The following is a 23,762-nucleotide window of genomic DNA, read 5'->3' on the forward strand; positions in this document are numbered from 1 at the left end:
GTTTTCTCTGGATGTCAGTAGCCTGGGTGATAAAGTTCATGGCCACCAGTGTCCTCCCTTCTGTGGAACCAGGGTCTGTACTGGTGTCCTCTCTGAATGCCGCTATCACCTGGCCCAGAAAGACTGCTGAGTTTTCTTTTCCCCTGTGTAATGTCTCAGACTTTGTCATAATTTACAGGCTTCACCATACACTTTTTCATCCCTTCTGACAGACAAGTAGTAAAATGTCTCATCCTAGCCTGGCTTACACAATCTTCATAGTCCAGGTGTGGGTCACGTTCTGGGACTGCCTCTCCTCCACCTGGAAAATTTGTTGTGGACGGGTGGCAGGAAGCCATCTGCATGTTCCCCGGCCTTTATCGGTATATGCTCCGTTTCATCCCAGGTGCAACAGTGGGCATGAAATACCGTGATGTCCTGCCAGGTGAGAGAGACTGCCAACCCCAGACTGACAAATTCATCCCTGAACTTGTCAGAGTTCTCTGAGAACCTGCCAAACCTCTCCTTACAGATTAACCCAATTAGTTTAGGATTTTTCTTTGGGACCTTCCAAGCATTTGAGAAAACTCCTGGAGATAGTGGAGGAAAGGGAAGCCTTGCACGCTGCAGTCCATGGGGTCGCAAAGAGTCAGACACAGCTTAGCAGCTGAATGACAGGCAGTCTAGAGTGCAACAGGGTCACAAATGGTCGGACACAATTGAACACGCACCTCCATGCACACAGGGGACCCTTGAAGCACCCCAAAGTTAACTGGGAATTAGTCCAGGGAATTTCAATTAGAATTTGATATTTGGGAAGTCTGTCTAAAATTTGTAGAAGTTTTATAATACTCGGTCATATGGGATCATAGGTTTCTGTGAAACAATACTTATTCCTTGGGCTAAGTTGGGAGAAAAAAATAAAAAGTAAATGTACATCAGTTAAAGGCACAGGAACTCACATGCTCTGTTCTCAAAAGCAGCATCCAGGACAATTTTACTCTCTTATGAGAGAGAAGAACCAAATCCAGTCCTACTTTAAAAAAAAAAAAAAAAATCCAATTACCTAATGAAATTTAGATGCATACCCTGTGTGCATGGAGGTGCATGTTCAGTTGTGTCCGACCATTTGTGACCCTGCTGCACTCTAGACTGCCTGTTGTCATTCAGCTGCTAAGCTGTATCTGACTCTTTGTGACCCCATGGACTGCAGCATGCAACCTTAGAAATCCTGACCACATACAAATTCTTTTCTCGGTGTTTCTCTTCTGCAAATCTTCTAAAACTTTCTGTAGCCAAAGTCTGTCCCTAATTCCCCACTCAAAACTTGCCAGCTCAAAGGAAAAATCACCCATTTTCCTTTCAAAAAATATATTTCCAGTCCTCATAGCTTCTTTTCTGAAAACACACATCCTACTTCAGCAACCATGAACTGTCCTTTCCATTAGCTTTCCATTCATTGCTAAAGAACATGTAAGGTGGCACCAAACATCTTTAGTTTGTCTCACAAAAAGATGACAGTAGACCTGTTTAACAATTAATGTTCCAATATTTTATCTTATTTGAAATGGTGTGAATATCCAATTACTCTCATTTATTTTCAAATTTATCAAAATTTGGAGAGACTCTTTTAGATGGACATTTCCAAAACATAATTATTCCTTTAGTTTTCCCAAAACTTTCTTATCCAAGTTGCATTTACTTAAAAATTTAATCATAGCAGGTTATTTTTCCTTGTTAACAGGATTTATAACAGAAACAATACGCACTTACTGACTTCATGTAACTCTGGGTACAGTGAAAGTGTTATCCTTAATATTGATAACTCTTAAAAAGTCTATGAATTAAAGTCATAGGTGTAAGCTAGACAAGTTAATTTCTCTAGAACCAGAGATCTCAGTTTTCCCACTTGTATTTAAAATGTTTCTCTTTACACAACCCCACACCCCCCCTCTACCCCCACCCCCGCTGTCTGGGGGACTACAGATGAATCAGGTATTTCCTGAGAGCCCAGGCAGAAGAGTTACAAGCCCATGGCAAGAGCAGAGGAGGGGAAAACGCAGCCTTATCTTTTGTTTTTTAAAATCCTGCTAAGCACCCCAACAAGGCCGAGTCCAAGGCAACGCAGACTTGTTTGTATTTCAAGGCTTCAGTGCTCCACTGTGACCACAATGTCAGCAAAGACTTGCAGGAGCTGTTGGACAGACAAAACTACTTCACAAAGATACCAATGATAATACTTAGTAACAGAAGTTTTCAGGATAAAGCGGATAGAAGTGTGGGTTGAGGACTGAGGGAGAGGTAGAGGGAGGAGGGACAGAAAACACTGAGAAACAGAGACACAGAGATTACCATTTCAACCCACCCCCTGCGGGTGTCTATCCAGACGCCCAGCCACAGGCTTCCAGAAAGGGCTGGTGAAGGAGGGGGCACTGTCTCCTGCCCACTGGGGTGAAAGAGCCTGGACCAGCCAATTGTCCATCCTGTGTGGGGCTGCAACCCACAAGTGGGCCTCACACGTACACCAGCGTATAGAAATCTGCTGCTTCAGCCCATGCCCTGTGGGACTTCTCTTGGCAGCAGGAAAATAAAGGTGAGGGTATTAGGAGGATCAGACTTCAGGTCACTACAGGATGTGAGGTTTGAACCTGTATCCCTCTCATAAATCTCCAGTCAGTGGGGAGCCCCTGGACCAAGGTCTGCAGGGTATGAGCTAAGCCTCTCCCCTCTGCTCGTCACCCATTGAGGTGAGCTGTTGCCGGCCAGAGGGAACAGGTCTCACAAGCTGAGGGGAGTGATGCTACAACTGCTTAGTCCACTCTCTCAAAAGGAGAGGACAGAGAGAAAAGTGGAGAGATTTCAGGAGAGGGAAAAGGGAAATGGCGGTGAAAGAAAAGGCACAAAGGCAAGGGGAAAGCGTTGCCTGAGTGAGGGGACTGAGGCCCCAGGGGCCAGGCAGGAAGAGTTAACAAACTAAGGTGACTCTGAAGCAAGTGGTTCAGACTCTTGTCACCCACGTGGAGGCTGTCGGTGTCCCAGAGATGCCCAGATCCTTTCCTCAGTAGGAGTCGATCCCCACTTTGGGCGCCACAAATTGTTACCAACCAGGGTTGTTGGTCTCTTTCATCAGTAGAAATTGATCAGAAAATAGACTAGAAGTTCAGGAAAGGCTTTAGTGGGGCCTTTGCTGAAGCAGAGGGGAGTAAGGACAAGCAAGTTTCCCTTGCTTGCTCCCTGAAAAAAAGCCCACTTTTTATTACCTCGGTGTACAGTCATTAGTCGTAGTAATTAGTTGTAGGGGTAAGAGAAAGAACACAAGGCTCTGTGGCTCTGATAGGTCACTGCCTTTGGCTCAAGTTCTGTCATGCTGCCAACACATCTAAGGGTTCTGGGCATATGTATTTCAAGGAAGATTTTGCAAAACAATCCCAGAACCATGAACCAGCTTCGTAAGGGGGAACCACTAATTACCCTTCAGCAACTCCACACTAATTAGGGATGAAAATAACAATGGAACAGCTTTGACTGAGATGAGGCAGACAAAACAGGATGAAAGAACCCAGCACTGCCAAGACACCCAATACATTCATGATAAGATAATAAAGACATGACATCGCCATGACTCTACATTCAATCAAAGCCAACGTGGAATAAATAACAGAGGAGATTATTTTTTTCTTTTCATGGGAGGATTAGACCTGCAACTGCAGCCACATTAAACTAAGTCTCAACATCCATTCTGCACCTTGTCCAACACAGAACAGGCTAGGGAAGCTGTTCTTTTTTAATTGAGGTATAGTTGAATTACAATGTAATGTTAATTTCTGCTGTAAAGTGACTCAATTATACACAAATATACATACTTTTTCATACTTTTTTCCATTATGGTTTATCCCGGGAGATTGGATATACTTCCCAGCGCTATAAAGTAGGACCTTGTTGTGTATCCAGTCTCAATGTGATAGTTCACACCAACTCACCAACTACCAGTCCCTCCCTCTCTCTCCCCCGATGGCAACCACAAGTCTGTCCTATTTGTGAGTCTATTTCTGTTTTACAGATAGGTTCATGTGTGCCATATTTCAGATTCTCCATATAAGTGATATCTGGTATGTCTTTTTTCTGACTTATTTCACTTAGTATGACAGGATCTAGTTGCATTCATGGTGTTGCAAATGGCATTGTTTCATTCCTTTTTATGGCTGAGCAGTATTCCATTATAGTATTCCATTATGTGTGTCTAAGTTGGCTAAAAGCTCAACATTCAGAAAACAAAGATCATGGCATCTGGAGCCATCACTTCGTGGGAAATAGATGGGGAAACAGTGGAAAGTGTCAGACTTTATTTTGGGGGGCTCCAAAATCACTGCAGGTGGTGACTGCAGCCATGAAATTAAAAGACGCTTACTCCTTGGAAGGAAAGTTATGACCAACCTAGATAGCATATTCAAAAGCAGAGACATTACTTTGCCAATAAAGGTCCATCTAGTCAAGGCTATGGTTTCTCCTGTCATGTACGGATGTGAGAGTTGGACTGTGAAGAAAGACAAGCGCCAAAGAACTGATGCTTTTGAACTGTGGTGTTGGAGACTCTTGAGAGTCCCTTGGACTGCAAGGAGATCCAACCAATCCATTCTAAAGATCAGTCCTGGGTGTTCTTTGGAAGGAATGATGCTAAAGCTGAAACTCTAGTACTTTGGCCACCTCATGCAAAGAGTTGACTCACTGGAAAAGACTCTGATGCTGGGAGGGATTGGGGGCAGGAGGCGAAGGGGAAGACAGACGAGATGGCTGGATGGCAGCACCAACTCGATGGACGTGAGTCTGAGTGAACTCCGGGAGTTGGTGATGGACAGGGAGGCCTGGCGTGCTGCGATTCATGGGGTCGCAAAGAGTCGGACACGACTGAGCAACTGAACTGAACTGACCACATCTTCTTTATGCACTCATCTGTTGATGGACAGGTTGTTGACATGTTCTGACTGTTATCAACAGTGCTACTATGAACACAGGGATGCAAGTATCGTTTTGAACTATAGTTTGTAGAGATATATGCCTAGGAGTAGGGTTCTCGGATTGTATGGTAATTCTATTTTTACTTTTCTGAGTGCCTTCATACTATTTCTGATAGTGACAACTTATGTTCATTCTCACCGACAGTGTAGGGGTCCCTTTTCCCACACCCTCCTACAGCATTTGTTATTTGTAACAAATGACCAAAGACGGCCATTCTAACTGCTGTGAAGTGGTACCTTATTGTACTTTTGACTTGCATTTCTCTAATAATTAGTGATGCTGAGCATCTTTTCATGTGCCTGTGGCTGACTGTCCTTCTTTGAGAAATGTCTTTAGGTCTTCAGACCATTTTTTGACTGGGTTGTCTTTTCTTGTTGTTGAGTTTTATGAGTAATTTATTTTGGAGATAAAGCAGGGCAGCAGTTCTTAAGGTAGGGCCCAGGGAACCTCAGACTGGAGCATGATGTCTCCTGAAACTATTTTTATAATATGACATTATTTTGTTCACTCACACTGTCACAAATGTACAGTGGGGTTTTCCAAAGGCTACATGACATGTTACATCACACCAATTATGAAAATCAACCTGTTTCTTATTCAGTCAGACATTATGTTTCAAAAATGTAAAGTATGCCACTTTTTCTAAAGTAAATGTAAAGTTTTCCACTTTTTCATAAAACTGTTTATATCCAGGGACTTCCCTGGTGGTCCAGTGGTTAATACTCTGCAATTCCACTGCACAAGCTGTGGGTTCGATCCCGGGTCAGTGAACTAAGATCCCATATGCCACAGGGTGCATCCAAAAAAAAAAAAAAAAGCCCAATGGATTTACTAACATTAAATTATTAAAGTTTCCCAAAATTAGATTTCAAATAGGGTAAACACAGAAAGATATAACCTTATAACCTACAGAAAACAAAAGCTCTCTGGCATCTTCCATTTTCAGTGCAAAGGGACCTTGAGACCAACAAGTTCGAGAACTACTAATCCAGGGCAACTATTAAGTCTCAGAGAACAGCTGTCTCTGGAACTCTGCACTCAGGAAAGCAGTCTGTGAAACAGGTTCTGTGAACAGTGCAGGCCATGAAGCAGCCAGATTTTCTGCTGATAACTTAAGATAAAGTCTTAAAACATGAAAAGTCACTAGATAGCAAATAGAAAATAGCAAAGTATGTTGATGGTTACGAGGATAAAGGCTGGTTTTAAGACCAGTGCCTGTTACAGTTGAACTTTACCTTTTAAATGCAAGTTGAGTAACAGTTGAGAGGAGGAAAAGCTATCAGGGTTTAAGAGGCTGTGCCTTACAGATCATGTTTTAGAGTTTAGCACAACTAGCACACAGAGAAGGCAATGGCAGCCCACGCCAGTGTTCTTGCCTGGAGAGTCCCAGGGACGGGGGAGCCTGGTGGGCTGCCGTCTATGGGGTCGCACAGAGTCGGACACGACTGAAGCGACTTAGCAGCAGCAGCAGCAGCACACAAAAATAGCTCAGTCAGTTAAGGAAACACCTGAATGGCTATAAAAGGAAGTTATGAGACTGAATAATGTTGAGAACAAAACGGCCATATCAGGAAAGGCTTATAACAGGGGGACTTGTTCTAGTCAGTTCTCAAGAGGGTTGAAGAAATGAGTGGACCTGAGATGCAGAGCCGTCTCACATCCCCAGTCAACCTCCCTCCCCTCTTTGCCTCCTCTTGATCCCTTCACTTTCAAGTCTGATTAAAAGAGGCCGTTAGCAATCATTCCATCTAAAGTATCTTAATATCCTAAACAGAACTCTATTCTAACCCCGCATCTCCCTCGGAGACATGAGCTTCTCCTGCACACTTCAGCCTAATATGGTTCTTAACTCCTTTCCCTCTCAGGCCTTCCACATAATCCTCTAGCACGTCCTGTGGTTCTACTTCCAAAGCACATTCTGAAGCTATCCACTTCTCTCCACCCCTACTCGACTGCCCTTGGATTAATCCTAATGGAATGTGGCTTGTCTCCCTGCTTCTCTTTCGGTACTTCCCCCCGTCTCCCTACAATCTGTTCTCCCCCCAGGACCCAGATCAGTTTTTCGTTAATATGCCAATCAGATCATGTTCTCCCTTAAAAAAAAAAATCCGCAAATGTTCCCACTAAGCCTATAATAAAACCCTACCTCCTTACCCTCGTCCACAAAGTCCTCTCCCACACCTGCCCCACGCCATCTGGCTCCCTCCTCCTCTGCCGCAGTCACACAGGCCTTTCCTGGCTTCTCAAATTCAGAACTCCTTCCTAAGCTCAGTCCAGCCTGAGGGCCTCATAGTCTCTGGAATCCTCTCCCAAAGAATACTGATTTTGCTGCTCTTTCCAGTCAGTTCAGTCCAGTCGCTCAGTCGTGTCCAACTCTTTGCGACCCCATGGACTGCAGCACACCAGGCTTCCCAGTCCATCACCGAGCTTGCTCAAATTCATGTCCATTGAGTCAGTGATGCCATCCAACCATCTCATCCTCTGTCGTCCCCTTCTCCTCCTGCCTTCAATCTTTCCCAGCATCAGGGTCTTTTCCAATGAGTCAGTTCTTCACATTACGTGGCAAAGTATTGAAGCTTCAGCATCAGTCCCTCCAATGAATATTCAGGACTGATTTCCTTTAGGATTGACTGGTTTGATCTTCTTGCAGTCCAAGGGACTCTCAAGAAGTCTTCTCTAACACATTTCAAAAGCATCAATTCTTTGGCGTTCAGCTTTCTTTATGGTCCAACTTTCACATCCGTATGTGACTACTAAAAAAACTACAGCTTTGACTAGATGGACCTTTGTCGGCAAAGTAATGTCTCTGCTTTTTAATATGCTTCCTGGTTTGTCACGGCTTTTCTTCCAAGGAGCACTTGTCTCTGCATGTCATGGCTGCAGTGATTCTGCCCTTTCAGCCCATTAAATTCTTATCTCACTGTCACTTCCCACCTTTTCAGCAGCCTTTCAGGTCACTTTCACTAAACAAGCTCCACTTCCCATTAAATGTCAACCTGGTTGACATTCTGGTTCCTTTTTAAAAAAATATTTATTTTATGTGGCTGCACTGGTCTTAGCTGTGGCATGCAGGCTCTTTCAGTTGCAGCATACAGGATCTCTAGTTGCAGAATGTGGGATCTAGTTCCCTGACCAGGGATCAAACCTGGGCCCTCTGAAGTGGAAGCGGGGAGTCTTAGCCACTGGGCCACTAGGAATTCCCTCTGGTTTCTTTCTTAAAAGCATTCATGACCTGAAATCTTCTCGCTTCTCTATTTACTTGCTCCCTGAGAACAGGACCTTGTTGATCTTCTTCATTATTGTATCCTCTAAGCTCAGAAAAGCAAGAACAGTGCCTGACCCACAGTAGATATTTAATGTATTAAATATTCAGTGAATCACACAATGCTGTTACATTCAAAGATTCACACCCCCGACCCCCTCCAGCAAACTGAACTCAAAGGAAAAGTAAGGTATTTACCACACATACATCAACATTACAGAATCTTAGGCTTGGCTTCAGAAAGCTTAGGACTAGGTTAACATACAGCGCTATTCTCTGTATCAAATTTTACAACTGATCTTGAATTTTGCACTATCTGACCAGGAGCTCCATTTCAATCCTGCATCTAATATAACATATATTAACAATGTTATCATGTACAGATCTTTTTTCAACAAGGCTTTAAGGTTCACCAATATACTAGGATCCTCTGAGAAACTGGAGCCAGCAGAACTTTTCTGGTGCATGGTCGTATTTCAGTAAGGCTACTCAGTAAGATTTTATGTGTTCTCTCTGTACAACATTACCAAAGAAATAGTCTTCTCTGGCTTCAAATAAGGTAATATTTTTGAAGTATCAAAAATAAACCAATTCTTACAAGAAGACAAGAGAATAAATGGAAGCTTTTGTTAGTGAAACAAGTCAATTTATTATATTTCCAACAAGGCCCTTTTTTCTCTATAATGAAACATACTACAATATTTTACAACATAACTTAGTTTTTTAATATCTCAGAAAGGAAACTTTTTTTTTTAGGAAAGTAAACATTTTGCGAAGAATAACTACAAGAAGCTACTTTTTCAATTTTAATACAGTAAGAGCTTGCCCCCCAGGTATATTAGCCAGCATTTTTTCCCTTAACAAATCCATCAAGTAAATATTAGCCAACAAAAAACCTACTTTTTGAAAATGAGGCAGAAAAGGCTTATATTTAAATAGGAAACGAGCAATCTAAAATACCACTCACATGTCACTTTAACAAGGCAATGTATTTACATAATTAGGTATAAATTATTAATTATGCTGATTAAGGTCCTAGCAAAGACTCAATTGGTCTGACTGTATCTCCAGTTCAAACAGCACTCGCCTGGCTATTAGGTTAAACATCACAATGGAACTGGGTCTGTTTAACTAAGGGGGAAAAAATCTCCTCAATATTGCACATCTTCTGTCATTAGAAACAAGGATCATTAAGTCAGGGCCATCTTGGTTCTGAATCTCTCCATTTTTGTTGGAAGAAGACTTACCATCTCTTTACTAAGCTCTAGCTCAACTTCTATTTCCTGGGCAGCTTCAGGGTGCTTCTCACAGTAATCAACAATAAATTTGTAATGTTCCAATGATGTTGCCAAATTTTCTAGCTCTTTCTTGGGATCTGCAGTGATGATTTTGCCATAGAGGCGGGCAACTCGAAACTTAGCTAACATGGCAGGGCGAAGAACATCTTCCCCTATATGCTCAGGAAAGACTTTATTTGGGTCTCTCAGAGAGTCTAAGAAGAGTTGATAGTACTTCAGTGCTGACTTATTCAGATTATTGATTTTTTTCACAATGTGTGAATCAGGATCCCTCAGCTTGTCAGCTATGGCAACCTTCAGATCCATCATATCATAGTAAGCATGTGCAATTTCAAACTGAATCTGTCTGTTGACCAACAGGTAATACTGTGGATTGAGGTCCACGATCAGGGGCTCTAGCATAGCTATTCTGCGTTTATGCATCTTGCACCGTCTCTCCATGTCGGTTTCAAAGAATGCAAGCACCTTAAACAGAGCGCTGTGGTCTTGGACAACTTCAATATGGTCAGTGACATAACCATCAATCTGAAAGAACTCTTTTGCCTCAAAGACATAGTGCTGACCCGTTAAGAAAAGCTCTCTGGCTTCTTCAAAATCTAAAGGCCTCAGATAGTTCACTTTCTCTTCCACTGCAGAGATGGCATCACACAGTTCACCGGTTCCAAACTGCACAGCTTTTTTCCTAACACTTTCTTCCTCATCTAGTTCTTTTTTCCTTAAAGCTCTAAGTTCAGACTGTTTATCAAGATCAAGCTCTCCTATGTTGTCCTGAAAGAAAAAAATAAATTATGGTTAAGGAAGACAGACACTGACTTGTCTCCTGCTGCCAGTACTAAAGCAAATTTAAGATCCCCTGGAGAAAGGAATGGTTGCCCACTCCAGTGTTCTCGCCTGGAGAAGTCCACGGGCAGAGGAGCCTGCCAGGCTACAGTCCATGGGGTTGCAAAGAGTCGGACATGACTGAGCAACTAACACACAAGAGTAAAGACAAGAAAACCCTCTTACTTCCCAACCTGGTGGAGGGAGGTATTATAATCACATCTTTTAGGCACTCAGTTGTGTCCAACTCTTTGTGACCGTATGGACTGTAGCCTGCTAGGCTCCTCTGTCCATGGGATTTCCCAGGCAAGATTACTAGAGTGGGTTGCCATTCCCTTTTCCAGGAGATCTTCTCAACCCAGGGATCAAACCTACATCTCCCACATTGCAGGCAGATTCTTTATCACCTGAGCCACCAGGGAAGCCCACATCTTTTTAAAACTCCTAGTTTTTTAAAAATATTTATCTATTTTATTTGACCGATCCAGCTCTTAACTGTGGCATGTGGGATTTTTTAGTTTGTGGCAAGCAAATTCTTACTTGCAGGCATTCAGGATCTAGTTCCCTGACCCAGGGATAGAACCCAGGCCTCCTGAATTGGGAGCGTGGAGTCTCAGCCACTGGACCACCAGGAAATCCTGACTTCTTTCTAGCTATATTCCAAGTAATTAAAAATGAAAGAAACTAGGAAAAAAGTAAATAACACAACTAAACTGTTTATTACTTTCCTCTTTGGGGAACTAATTCATTTATAGTTACTCCTTCAGATAACATAAATGCATATGAAAATGGTAAGAGCTAAGAAATATTACATACATGTAATACATTATTAGTATTGATATTTTAACATTAGAGTAAGGCTGAAATCTGTCTTAAAAATATTGCAAAGAAATTCCATTAACAGCATGATGTTTATGCTAAGTTATTTAATAAAATATACTACAGAGGAATGCTCTAGATCTCTCAGAGATATTAAAATAAAGACAGTGTTAAATCTACCATCATAGTTAAAGTTATCTCCCCTACCTCCTGGGGCAAAAAAAAAGAGGAAGGAACTAAGATGGTAGAAAAAGAGTCAGTTCATTCTTTTCTTCCTGGACGATAAAATTAAACATCAGATAACCAGCGGTCAGCCCCAAGGCCAGCTCTTCTCTTCATTTGAAAAGTCTTCTCTCTAGATCTGCATTGCTCAGAACAAAGTCATGTGCTGCGTGTGCATGACTACTGAGCATCTGAAATGTCCAAACTAAGATGTGATCAGTGTAAAATAATATACACCCAATTTCCAAGACTTAGTACAAATTATAAAATAGTCCAACAACTTTTTAGTATTAATGACAAATAGAAATGAATATTTCTTTATATATTCTAGGTGGAAGAAATACAAGTTAAAATTAATTTCACCTGCTTTTTTCTTTGTCTAATGTAGCCACTTGCCAGGTGGTGCTCGTGGTAAAGATCCCACTTGCCAATGCAGGAGACATAAGAGACATGGGTTCGATCCCTGGGTCAGGAAGATCCCCTGGAGGAGGGCATGGCAACCTACTCCAGAATTCTTGCCTGGAGAATCCGAAGGACAGAGGAGCCTGGCAGGCTACAGTTCATGGGGTCACAACGAGTTGGACACGACTAAAGCGATTCAGCACTGAGCACAGTGTAGCCACTAGAAAGCTTAAAGTGACCTAAGTAGCTCGTTTCCTATTTCTATTGCTCAGCACAGCTCTACATAGCTGTCTCCATCTGTGCCCATGGTTGCAACTGCCATCCACAGGAGGAGGACCCACAAATCTTCAGGTACACCAGGCTCTTATTAGGCTCCAGACCCATAACTAAAGCGCCTCACACACCTCCTGCTCCTCTGGGGAGACCAGGACCCCTCATCCTCAATATGTCCACAATGGAACTCTCCCTCTTCCACAAACAGGTTCCTATTCGACTCTTATTTTAGTGAAGGTCACTCCCTCGATCTGGACAGCCAGCCGATGCGGGAGAATCATCCTTGATGTCTCTCTCCTCTCTTAGCCCACACTTCGTGTCTATCATCAAATCCTTTCTGTCTTGCCCCCTAAATAACCTCTTGCACCCACTCTTTTCCACCATCTCTTCTGCCACCATCCTAGCCCAAGCTCCCTTCACATCTCACCCCCACTGTTCCAGTGACCTGAGTAATCTTCCTCGTCCACGCTTGCCTTCCCTCAATCCTCCATTCTGCCACCCAAGTGATCAGTCCAAACCCTCCCACCCCTCGCCAAGGCTTCCAGTTACGGAAGGCCCGGCATGTTCCAGCCCTTCTCTAACTCGGTCTTCTTTCACACATGCTCTCTCTGCTCCAGCCTCACAGGCCTTGCTCCATCATTTCCACCACCATGCTCCCTACACCTCAGAACTTTTCAACATGCTCCTTCAGCTCCTTGGAATGCTGTGCTTTTTCTCCAGTCTAGAAATTCCTACGCATTCCCAGAGCTTCCTTCAGATGTTACTTCCTCCCATTGTGACTTTTTTTATCTTGTGTCTCTCCTTTGTGGAACTTACTAAAGTTGCACTTCCGTATGATATAAAAAACTAGGTCTATTTTTGTTCATCATAGTACAATGACTACTATAAACCTGTCAGAAATAAATACTTAAATTTGTATATGTTATTAAACTTGAATTAAAGAAGGCTTTTCAGGTAAGCAGATGATCAAAGGATGAAGTTAAGGTAACAGCCAGATTAAAGGAAATCTGAGTAATTTAGCAGTGTGGTCACTATGTGAGTTTAAAACAAGTAAAGTGAAGTTGCTCAGTCATGTCCTACTCTTTGCGACGCCATGGACTGTAGCCTACCAAGCTCCTCTGCCCATGGGATTTTCCAGGCAACAGTACTGGAGTGGACGCCATACAAGCAAGTGGTAAATTCCAGTGCCCAGTCTGGAAAGCACAGACTAAAGGAATGGCAAGAGTAAGCCACAGGCACTCTGCTTGACACAATCACTTCAAATGCAGGCCTAAGCCTCTAATCTTGTTTACTTACCGTGCTTCCTGGTGGTGTCTTTATTTACACACTTTTTAGACTGCTTTCTGAGCAGAAGAATGCTGGCAGATTTTCCAGGCTGCAATTTCTCTAGACATGAAACTCCCTAGTTCTTCTCCCCTCACCCTTCCTTTTCCAAATATGCCTCATCTTTACCCTTGACTTCCAAAGTGCTCTCACCTTTGAAACACTCCTGCTTCTGGGGGTTTGCGGTTTGTTTGCTTTTATTTTGTATAGTAGTTTCACAAGGTTCTATATTTACTAGTAAAAAATGGTTAAACTTTAATGCATATAAACAGAAAAGAGGCATGAAACCCCTCCAGGAAAGTCTCCTGGAGAATATGCATCCAAATGATTTGTTTTCCTCTGTAGTGTTAGTCTCTCAGCTGTGTCTGACTCTTTGTGACCCCAGGGACTGCAGCCCTCCAGGCTTCTCTGCCCATGGAATTCTCTAGACAAGAATACTGGAACAGGTTGCCAGTCCCTTCTTCAGGGGAATCTTCCTGACCCAGGGATAGAATCTGGGTCTCCTGCATTGCAAGCAGATTCTTTACCATCTGAGCCACCAGAGCTCTGATTAGGAACTAGAATCCATTAAGTATGGATTAATAATAATGGTATCAACAATGACAGTTAACAGTGATTGAGGACTTAGTTACCTCTTGGACACTTTCTGAGCCCTTTATACATATTTAACTCACAGGAACACTATTAAATACTATTATTATCTCCGTCTTACTTGTGAGGAAACTGAGACAAGGAGAAGTTAACTGCCACACAGACACAGCCACCGACTAGCAGGGCTGTTTCCAGATATATTCATACTTATCCTTTTATCAGCATATATATTTACTGTCTAAAGTATATAAAGATTAGTAAGATTTCCTGCCATCAGGTTGCTTACAGTCTAAGAAGAGGTAAAGGAATAAGATAAGAATATGAGTAACAATAATAAAAAGTCAAGTGACTTAGGGAGGGCTCTTGAGGGAGAAGAGATCCGTAGGGTTTAAGAACTGTATATACATTCAATAGTTTTTGAGCACCTGTTATGTCTAGAAATCAGTACACAGTATGAATATGATGAAGACTCCCCTCTGGTGGGGCTTATGCTCTATCCAATGGCAAGTCTTGAAGGAAGAGATGCTGTTTGAGACAGCCTTAATGGAAGACTAAGATTTGAACAGGATGAGACAGGGAAAGCAAGAAATAAGCTTTCCGCACGCCATGAATAACACACATGCAGTGAGCCCAATGAGCACACTTCCCATTTCAAGCTTTTACTTACATCCTACTGTTTAAGACAGAAAACATCACTTTTGACCGTATTACCTGCATGGAAAGTTGGGCATTCTGCATGAGAGTCAAACAGTACTTGATCCAGCATCTTGCTATTTCCCCTTTCCTCTGGTGATAAAGCTCTGGCACATCTCCTTCAGCTTCCGTAGCTAAAAGGTACAACGTGACTTGTGTGAGCCAATGGTCACAACTGTAATTTTCACTGTGTACGCCATTCTTCTTTATATCGCTCTTGATTATAAAAATAACAAGTCCTACCTGAAGCAGCGGCAAGAAACTCACCCAAAATTCCTACCACCCAGAGGTTCTTTCTAGTTTTTTTCTTTTGTATTACCTACAGGTAGAAACTAAGGTTACCACATACATTAAATTTTGAGTACAAGCACCTCAAAAGTTAAGGTTTGCACTATGGTGTAGCCTATTAAGTGTGCAATAGCATTGTCTTAAAAATGTACACATTTTAATTAAAAAATACTTTATTGCTAAAAAAAAATGCTAAACATCATTTAAGGCTTCAGAGAGTCATAATCTTTTTTGCTAGTTAGAGGGTCTTGCCTCCTTGATGATGGCTGACTGATCAGGGTACTGGTTACTGAAGGCTGGGGTAGGGAGGCTATAGCACTTCCTTAAAAAGAGACAACAGGGAAGTTTGCTGCACTGATGGACTCTTTCTTCCAGGAACACTGCCTCCTGTAGAATGCAATGCTGTTTGATAGCATTTTACCCACAGTAGAACTTCTCTCAAAATCAGTCAATCCTCTCAAACCCTGCCACTACTTTATCAAGTTTATGTAATATTCTAACTCCTTTGTTGTCATTTCAACAATTTTCACAGTATCTTCACCTGAAGTAGACACCATCTCAAGAAACCACTTTCTTTGCTCATCCCTAAGAATCAAGTCCTCAGCTGTCAAAATTTAGCATGAGATTACAGCAACTCAGACAAACCTTCAGGTTCAACATTTTTAAAGTATTTATTTAGCTATGTATTCAGCTGCACTGGGTCTTAGTTGTGACACATGAGAGCTTTAGTTGTGGCATATAGAATCTAATTGCCTGAAAAGGGATCAAATGTCGGTCCCCTGCTTTGAGAGCATGGAGTATTAGCCACTGGACCACTGTGTAGTGTAGGTTCAAGTCTGTGTAGTGTAGGTTCAACTTGTAATTTTAGTTCTCATGAAAATTCTACTCTATCTGCAGTTACTGCCTCCACTGGTCTTGCAACCCTCAAAATCATCCCTGAGGGTCTGGTCAACTTCTTCCAAACTGCTGTTAATGTTGATATTTTGACCTCTTCCCATGAATTACAAATCTTCTTAATGACATCTAGAATGGTGAATCCTTTCCAGCGGATTTTCAATTTACTTTGCCCAGATATATCAGAGGAGCCACATCTACGGCAGTGATAGCCTTGTGATTTTTTTCTCCAAATAATAAGACTTGAAAGTCGAAATGACTCCTTGATCTATGGGTTACAGAATGAATGTTGTGTTAGCAAACATTAATCCTAAGTACATCTCCATAAGAGCTCTTGGATGACCCAGGTACAGTCAATGAGCAATAATACTTTGAAAGGAATTTTTTTTTTGAACAGGTCTCAGCGATGAGCTTAAAATTTTCAGGAAGCCATGTGTTGTCATCCAGGTTTTGTTGCTCCATTTACAGAGCACAGGTAGCATGACTAGCATTAAGCATAATCAGCATAATTGTTAAGGACCCTAGGATTTTCAGAATGGTAAAATCACCTGCTGCACTAGCCCCTAACTAGAGAGTCAGCAGCTTGTCCTTTGAAGCAAGGCACTGACTTCTCTCCAGCTATGAAAAGTCCTAGATGGCCTCTTCTTCCAACAAAAGGCTGTTTCAGCCACACTAAAAGTCTGTGTAGTGTAGCCACCTTCATTAATGATCTTAGCTAGATCTGGATAACTCGCTACTCTACCTTGCCCTTTTATGTTATGGAGACGGCTTCCTTCTTTAAATCTCAACTTCAAACTATTCTTCTGCCGTTTCCTCACCTCTCTCAGCCTCCACAGAATTGAAGAAAATTAGAGGCTTGCTCTGGATTAGCCTTTGGCTTAATGTTGTGGCTGGTTTGATCTTCTATCCAGACCACTAAAACTTTCTCCAGTATCAGCAGTAAGGCTGTTTTGCTTTCTTATCATTTGTGTATTCACTGGAGTAGCACTTTTAACTTCCTTCAGCAACTTTTTCTTTGCATTCATAACTTGGCTAACTTGCACAAGAGGGAGTATCTTCTGGCCCCTTTTCACATGGGTTCCTCACTAAGTTTACTCATTTCTAGCTTTTAGCTTAAAGTGTGACATGTGCAACTTTTCCTTTCACTTCAAGGTCACTGTCGGGTTATTAACTGATCTAATTTTAATAATGCTGTGTCTTCAGGAAATAGAGAGGCCCAAGGAGAGCGAGGGAGACACAAGACCACAGCCAGTCAGTGGAGCAGTCAGAACACATTTACCAATTAACTTTACCATCTTATATGGACACAGTTAGTGGCACCACGAAACAATTTCAACAGTGAAAGAACATTGATTACAGACCATCATAACAAATAATGATGAAAAAGTGTGAAATAATAGGAATTACCCAAGTGTGACAGAGACACGAATTGAGAAAATGCTCTTAGAAAAACAGTATTGATCAACTGCTCGAAAGTTGCCACAAAACATTTTTAATTCAGTGAAATGTAATAAAATGAGGGCTTCCCTGATGGCTCAGCTGGTAAAGAATCTGCTCCGAATGCGGGAGACCCAGGTTCGATCCCTGGATCAGGAAGATACCCTGGAACAGGGAATGGCAACCCAAACCAGGAATCTTGCCTGGAGAATTCCATGAACAGAAGAGCCTGGTGGGTTACAGTTTATGGGGTCATAAAGAGTCAGACATGACTGAGTGACTAACACAACATACTTATCACTATCAACTCTTTAACGTCATTTTTAAGTATAGCATCATGTACAATGTATAGAAATATATTTCTATACTTCGGTCATTCTTCTAATACTGGCCATTGTTTCCAATTCCTCTTTACAAACAACTCTAAACAGGAAGATCTCTGTGCATAGATTTGTCTGGATTTTCAATTATTTCCTTAAGATAGATTCCTAGATGTGAAATTTACTGGGTCAGAGTTTACACCATTTAAAACGTGCTTGATAAAATTATTTTCAACAAATACTCTAACAACATATAAGGCTGCTCAATAAAGTCATTTAAAAAATACTGAACACAGCCAATGTTTTAACTTTCTACTTTGAATAGTAAAAACAAAACATCTCACTGGAGGTTTAGTTCTCATCAACTATTTCTTTTTTCTGGACAAATACCTTTTAGACTTCAACCAATCTATGATTAATTGAATGTAATAAGAGGAAAAAAATTAATTTTATAATGTACATTCCTCTAACTCAGCCTCTGTATTCTTCTGATCCTTAATGATACAGTTACTTTATCATAAAACTTGTTAGGTGACCAACACAGTTTTTAAACTGAGATAACTGACATATTAGTTCCAGGTATACAACATAATGACTTAATATCTTTAAATACTGTAAAATGATCACAACAGTAAGTCTAGCTAGAATCTGTCACTATACATAGTTAAATGTTCTTTCCTGGGATGAGACCTTTTAAGATCTACTCTGTTAGCAAATTTCAAATATGCAATCAATACATTATAACACACACTATGCTGTACCTTACATCCCCGTGACTTATAAATTTTATGATGCCCTTCACACATTCACCCACACCCACCTCTGGCAACCACTAATGTGTTCTCTGTACCTAGGAGTTGTGTTTGGGGTTTTGTTTTCTTGGGTTCCACATATAAGTGAAATCATACAGTGTGTGCCATTTTCTGATTTCACTTAGTATGATGCCCTAAAGGTCCATTCATGTTGTCAAAAATGGCAAGATTTCTTTTCTTCTTTTTCTCTATCTTTCCACATACCACTGTAATAGCTAAGATTTACTTTTCACTTTCCAAAAAACCATTTTCATCCCTAGTAAGAACACACACTTTAGATATTTTAAGTGTCTTGTTAGAAACCAACACCTATTATCATGATGTTCAGCCTGTTGTACAGAACAAGTAGGTTTGATTTTTATCTGTCCTGAGCCTTCGCAAGGTTGCAGAGTCCCCCAACCAATTTCAGAGAGCAGAGATTGGGACAGCGGCTCTACCTGGGGAGAAGCAAGTTGCTCATCTCCCAGAAGTGATGTAAGTCACTATTCAGCTGGATCATCTCCTTCATATGAATGTTTGGTTCTGTAGAAAAGGTGATTTTTAATCCCAACAGTAAAACTTTTCTACCTGGATTCTAAGGAAACAATATACAGCTGATTCTCATCATTCATGGTGGTTATGTGAACATAACACTGTATTTTCTCCAGAAGGTGCATCACAGCCTTCATGTGCTTATGAACACTAGATACCACCTCAGCACTACAGCTGGGGGCCATTTTAAACAACAAAATGCAGAAAAATCTGAAAAATGTGGAACTAAATAGACCACAAAAAGAATACTTGCTTATAGTATGAGGGCTTGACATGAGAAGGCAGAGCGTTACCTTGTTCAACCTCAGCTGGTAATGTGCACCTCAGGTGTCTCAAACCCTCTGGCTCTCTGCAAATGACCATAGAAGTGCCTCGAGTAATAATCTTGGGGTTATAAGTAGATTGTAGCAAGTAGGCAAATTCAAAGATATGAAGCCCCTGATCTTTCCTTTTTAGACATAGTTTATGGATTATAGCTTATGGATCTGAGTAACTGACTTCCTTAAGGTCTAGAAGCAAAAGTTACTGAACTGATACCTTACTAAAATGTGCTCAAAGGTCCTATGTGGGCATATTACTGTTTGGGTTTTTTTTCAATATTATAGTTAATTATGGAGAAGGCAATGGCACCCCACTCCAGTACTCCTGCCTGGAAAATCCCATGGGGGGAGGAGCCTGGTAGGCTGCAGTCCATGGGGTTGTGAAGAGTCAGACACGACTGAGCAACTTCCCTTTCACTTTCATGCACTGGAGAAGAAAATGGCAACCCACTCCAGTGTTCTTGCCTGGAGAATCCCAGGGACAGGGGAGCTTGGTAGGCTACCGTCTATGGGGTCGCACAGAGTCGGACACGACTGAAGCGACTTAGCAGCAGCAGCAGCATAGTTAATTAACAATGTGTTAGTGTACAGCAGAGTAATTCAGTTATACATATACACGTATCATTTTTCAAATTCTTTCCCCATTTAGGTTATTACAGCATATTGAGCAGAGTTCCCTATGCTATACAGCAGGTCCTTTCAGGTAACCTATTTTAAATACAGTAGTGTGTACATGTCAATCCCAAATTCCCAATCTAACCCTTCTCCCAATTTTCAAGCCTGGTAACCATAAATTTATTCTCCAAAGTGGGGACTCAGTTTCTCGTCTATAAAGAAGTTCATTTGTATCATCTTTTTTAGATTTCACTTATAAGTGACATCATATGATATTTGCTTTTTTTCTGTCTTACTTCACTTAGTATGATAATCTCCAGGTCCATCCATGTTGCTACAAATAGCATTATTTCATTCTATTTAATGGCTGAGTAATATTCCATTGAAAAGACAACCCAAAGAATGGGAGAAAATATTTGTAAATGATGTGATGGACAACGGATTAATCCCCAAAATTTAAAAATAGCTCACATAGTTCAACAGCAAAACCACCTAATCAAAAATGGGCAGAAGACCTGAATAGACATTTCTCCAAAGACATTTAGGTAGCCAAGAGGCACATGAAAAAATGCTCAACATTGCTACTCATTAGAGAAATGAGGTATCACCCCACACTAGTCAGAATGGCCATCATCAAAAAGTCTACTAATAATAAATGCTGGACAGGGTACAGAGAAAAAGGAGCCCTCCCCACTGTTGGCAGGAATGTAATCTGGTACAGCCACGATGGAGAGCAGTATGGAAGGTCCTTAAGAAACTAAAAACAGATGAACTACCATACAATCTAGCAATCCCGCTCTTGGACACATACATGGAGAAAATCACGGCTCAGGAGGATACATGCACCTCAGTGTTCACTGCAGCACTGTTGACAGCAGTCAAGTCACAGAAACAACCTAAATGTCCACTGACAGATTAACTCGAAAAGGTGTGACACACACACACACAGTGGAATGTCAGTCGGCCACTAAAGAGATGCTGCTACATTTAAAATAGGTTGCCTACAAGGACCTACTGTGGAGCACAGGGAGCTCTGCTGTTTTCCTGAAACATAACACTGGTAATCAACTGTACTCCAATATAGAATAAAATTTTTAAAATAATTCTAGAAAATTCCAAAAGCAAAATTTGAATTTGCCACATGTTGTCCATTACTTACGCAGCATTCACACTGTACTCAGTATTGTAAATACTCTAAAGATGATTTAATGTATACAAGAGAGGATGTGTGCTGGTTATACGCATTATGACTAGAACATCCATAGGTGTTTGTTATCTGGGGGTGGGGGTGGGGGGGTGGTCCTGAAACCAATCTCCGGTGGACACCAAGGGGCAAATGCACCCAAGAATTGCTGGATCATATATAGCTCTATTTTTAATTTCTTGAAGAGCTTCCATACAGTTTGTCATAGTGGTCACACCAATATGGTGGTTACAATACCGCCATAGTGCACATGGGTCCCTTTTCTACACCTTCACCAGCACTTGTTATTTCTTGTCTTCTTGATAATGGCCAATTAACAGATGTGAAGTGACAGCTTGTTTTGGTTCTGACTGGCTAAAATACACATGCTGACTGTGCTGTGATTTATAAAACTAAGTGAAACACTATAATTAAACTAGATATTTGGACATATCACATATATAGTATTCCAACCAAAAATGTATAATCTGAATCTTACTGTAAGGAAACAAACACCAAATGGTAGAAAATCTATGAAATAAGAGGTCTATATTTTTTCAAAAATGCCTGATGAAAGAAAAGCTGAGGAACTGGTCCAGATTAAAGACAACTAGAGAGATGCGACAACAGTATGCAGGTTCCCTAAAAAACTGAAAATGGACCTACCCTATGATCCTGCAATCCCACTCCTGGACATATATCCATAGAGAACCATAATTCAAAATGATATTCGCAGCCCAATATTCACTGCAGCGCTATTTACAATACCCAGGAAATGGAAGCCACCTGAATGTCCATAAACAGAAGAATGGATAAAGACCTGGTACATACATACAATGGATTACTGCTCAGACATTAAAAAAAAGGAAAGAAATAATGCCATTTGCAGCAACATGGATGGACTTAGAGATATGAGTGAAGTTAAGTCAGAGAAAGACAAGTATCATATGATATCACTTATATATGAAATCTTAAAAACGGTACAAATGAACCTATTTATACAATAGAAATGAAGTCCCAAACGTAGAAAACAAACTTATGAATACCCGGGAGGAAAGCAGGGAGGGGAGGGAGAAACTGGGAGACTGGGACTGACATACACATGTTACTATATAAAAAACAGATAGCTAATAAGCACCTACTGTATACTACAGGAACTCTTCTCAATATTCTGTAATGACCTACATGGGAAAAGAATCTTTACCATCTGAGCCCCCAGGGTAGCCCCTGGGAAAAGAATCTAAAGATTGGATATATGTATATGCAAAGCTGACTCACTTTGATGTACAGCAGAAACTAACAACACTATAAATCAACTCTACGTCAATAAAACTTTTTTAAAGTACTAGAGAAACTAGTTGAAACTTTGTACTTTGGCCACTTCATGCAGAGTTGACTCACTGGAAAAGACTCTGATTCTGGGAGGGATTGGGGGCAGGAGGAAAAGGGGACGACAAAGGATGAGCTGGCTGGGTGGCATCACCGACTCGATGGACGTGAGTTTGAGTGAACTCCGGGAGTTGGTGATGGACAGGGAGGCCTGGTGTGCTGCGATTCATGGGGTCGCAAAGAGTCGGACACGACTGAGCGACTGAACTGAACTGAGAGAAACTAGTACTATAGAGAAACTGCTACAAAGGACATTATGGAGACAGCTGCTAAAAATAAATTATAAGTAAAAGAACTGTGTCAATGTTACATTTCCTGTTCTATGATTATGTAAGAAAATATTTTTAGGAAAAACTCACTGAAGTATTAGGGGGTACTTGGAGCCTAAACATCTCTGCAAATGAGGCAAAACCTTGGTGAATTTAGATGGGCCTATGGTAATTCTTTGTTCTGTTCTTGAATTTTCTAAATTAACAGGATTTCAAAATAAAAAGATTTTTTTTTAAATTTATATAATCAAACATGTACACATAAACTTACTGTCTTCTGTGGTTCGGATCTTTCCAATTTGACCAAAAATGACATTAGCAGCTGATAAACAGTGTCTGGCCTCCATAAAGCATTGCTGTTGCAGAAATAAGAATAAATTCAATTATCACAAAACCTTATTTGCAATAGATACTTGCATAGTCTCTTAATATGGGAACAGCTACAAATGCAGGTAAAAACCACTACTAAGGAGACCCTGTATGGTAACTAAACAAGAAAGTATGTAAGACATGTCTGAATATTATTTGGTTAAAAAACTATCTTAAAGATTAAAATAACAATACCCTCAAACTCTTAATAATCCAAACTGCCTGGAGAAATGCTTGCTGATTGGAAACTAGCCCCTCCAGGAATCAATCAGCAGAAAAGAACGGATATCATCCTAGCGTCCTACCCCACCTCCACATCCTCTAAGCTTCAGTTTGAACAGCCGAATTCCCTGTATGATCAATGTGTAGACCATTTACATTCTGACTGGAAGATTTCATCTTTCTCAGGTTTAGAGGTCCCCTTTAAATCCAATCATTCAAAGGCAAGCAGGATAAATACTGATAAGAGATTCCTGTCTTCTGAAATCTTTCCAAGTCAACAGATTTCCACAGACGAACTCTATGGAACTGCTTTACCAACACAGTTGAAGACTTCACAATTCAAACCTGGGCATGGTAAGCTTCTCAAACCCTTGAAGAAGATCTCCTTGTTACTTACTTCACATGTGCCATGTAAG

At 41.1% G+C, this 23,762-nt stretch overlaps 1 protein-coding gene across 1 annotated transcript in view; it reads right to left on the reverse strand.

Moving 5' to 3' along the window:
* Positions 1 to 8,938: 8,938 nt before the first annotated feature.
* Positions 8,939 to 23,762, reverse strand: part of KIFBP (kinesin family binding protein) — a 57,495-nt gene continuing 42,671 nt past the window's right edge. Inside the window, exons 5-7 of the mRNA XM_068982443.1 lie at positions 23,027 to 23,111; positions 14,716 to 14,831; positions 8,939 to 10,323 (exon numbers count right to left, since the gene is read on the reverse strand). Coding sequence (XP_068838544.1) covers positions 9,448 to 10,323; positions 14,716 to 14,831; positions 23,027 to 23,111 — 1,077 coding nt within the window. The 3' untranslated portion in view covers positions 8,939 to 9,447. The remainder of the gene's footprint in view (positions 10,324 to 14,715; positions 14,832 to 23,026; positions 23,112 to 23,762) is intronic.

Source organism: Capricornis sumatraensis, chromosome 10, assembly GCF_032405125.1.
Source record: "Capricornis sumatraensis isolate serow.1 chromosome 10, serow.2, whole genome shotgun sequence".
Taxonomy (NCBI): Eukaryota; Metazoa; Chordata; class Mammalia; order Artiodactyla; family Bovidae; genus Capricornis; species Capricornis sumatraensis.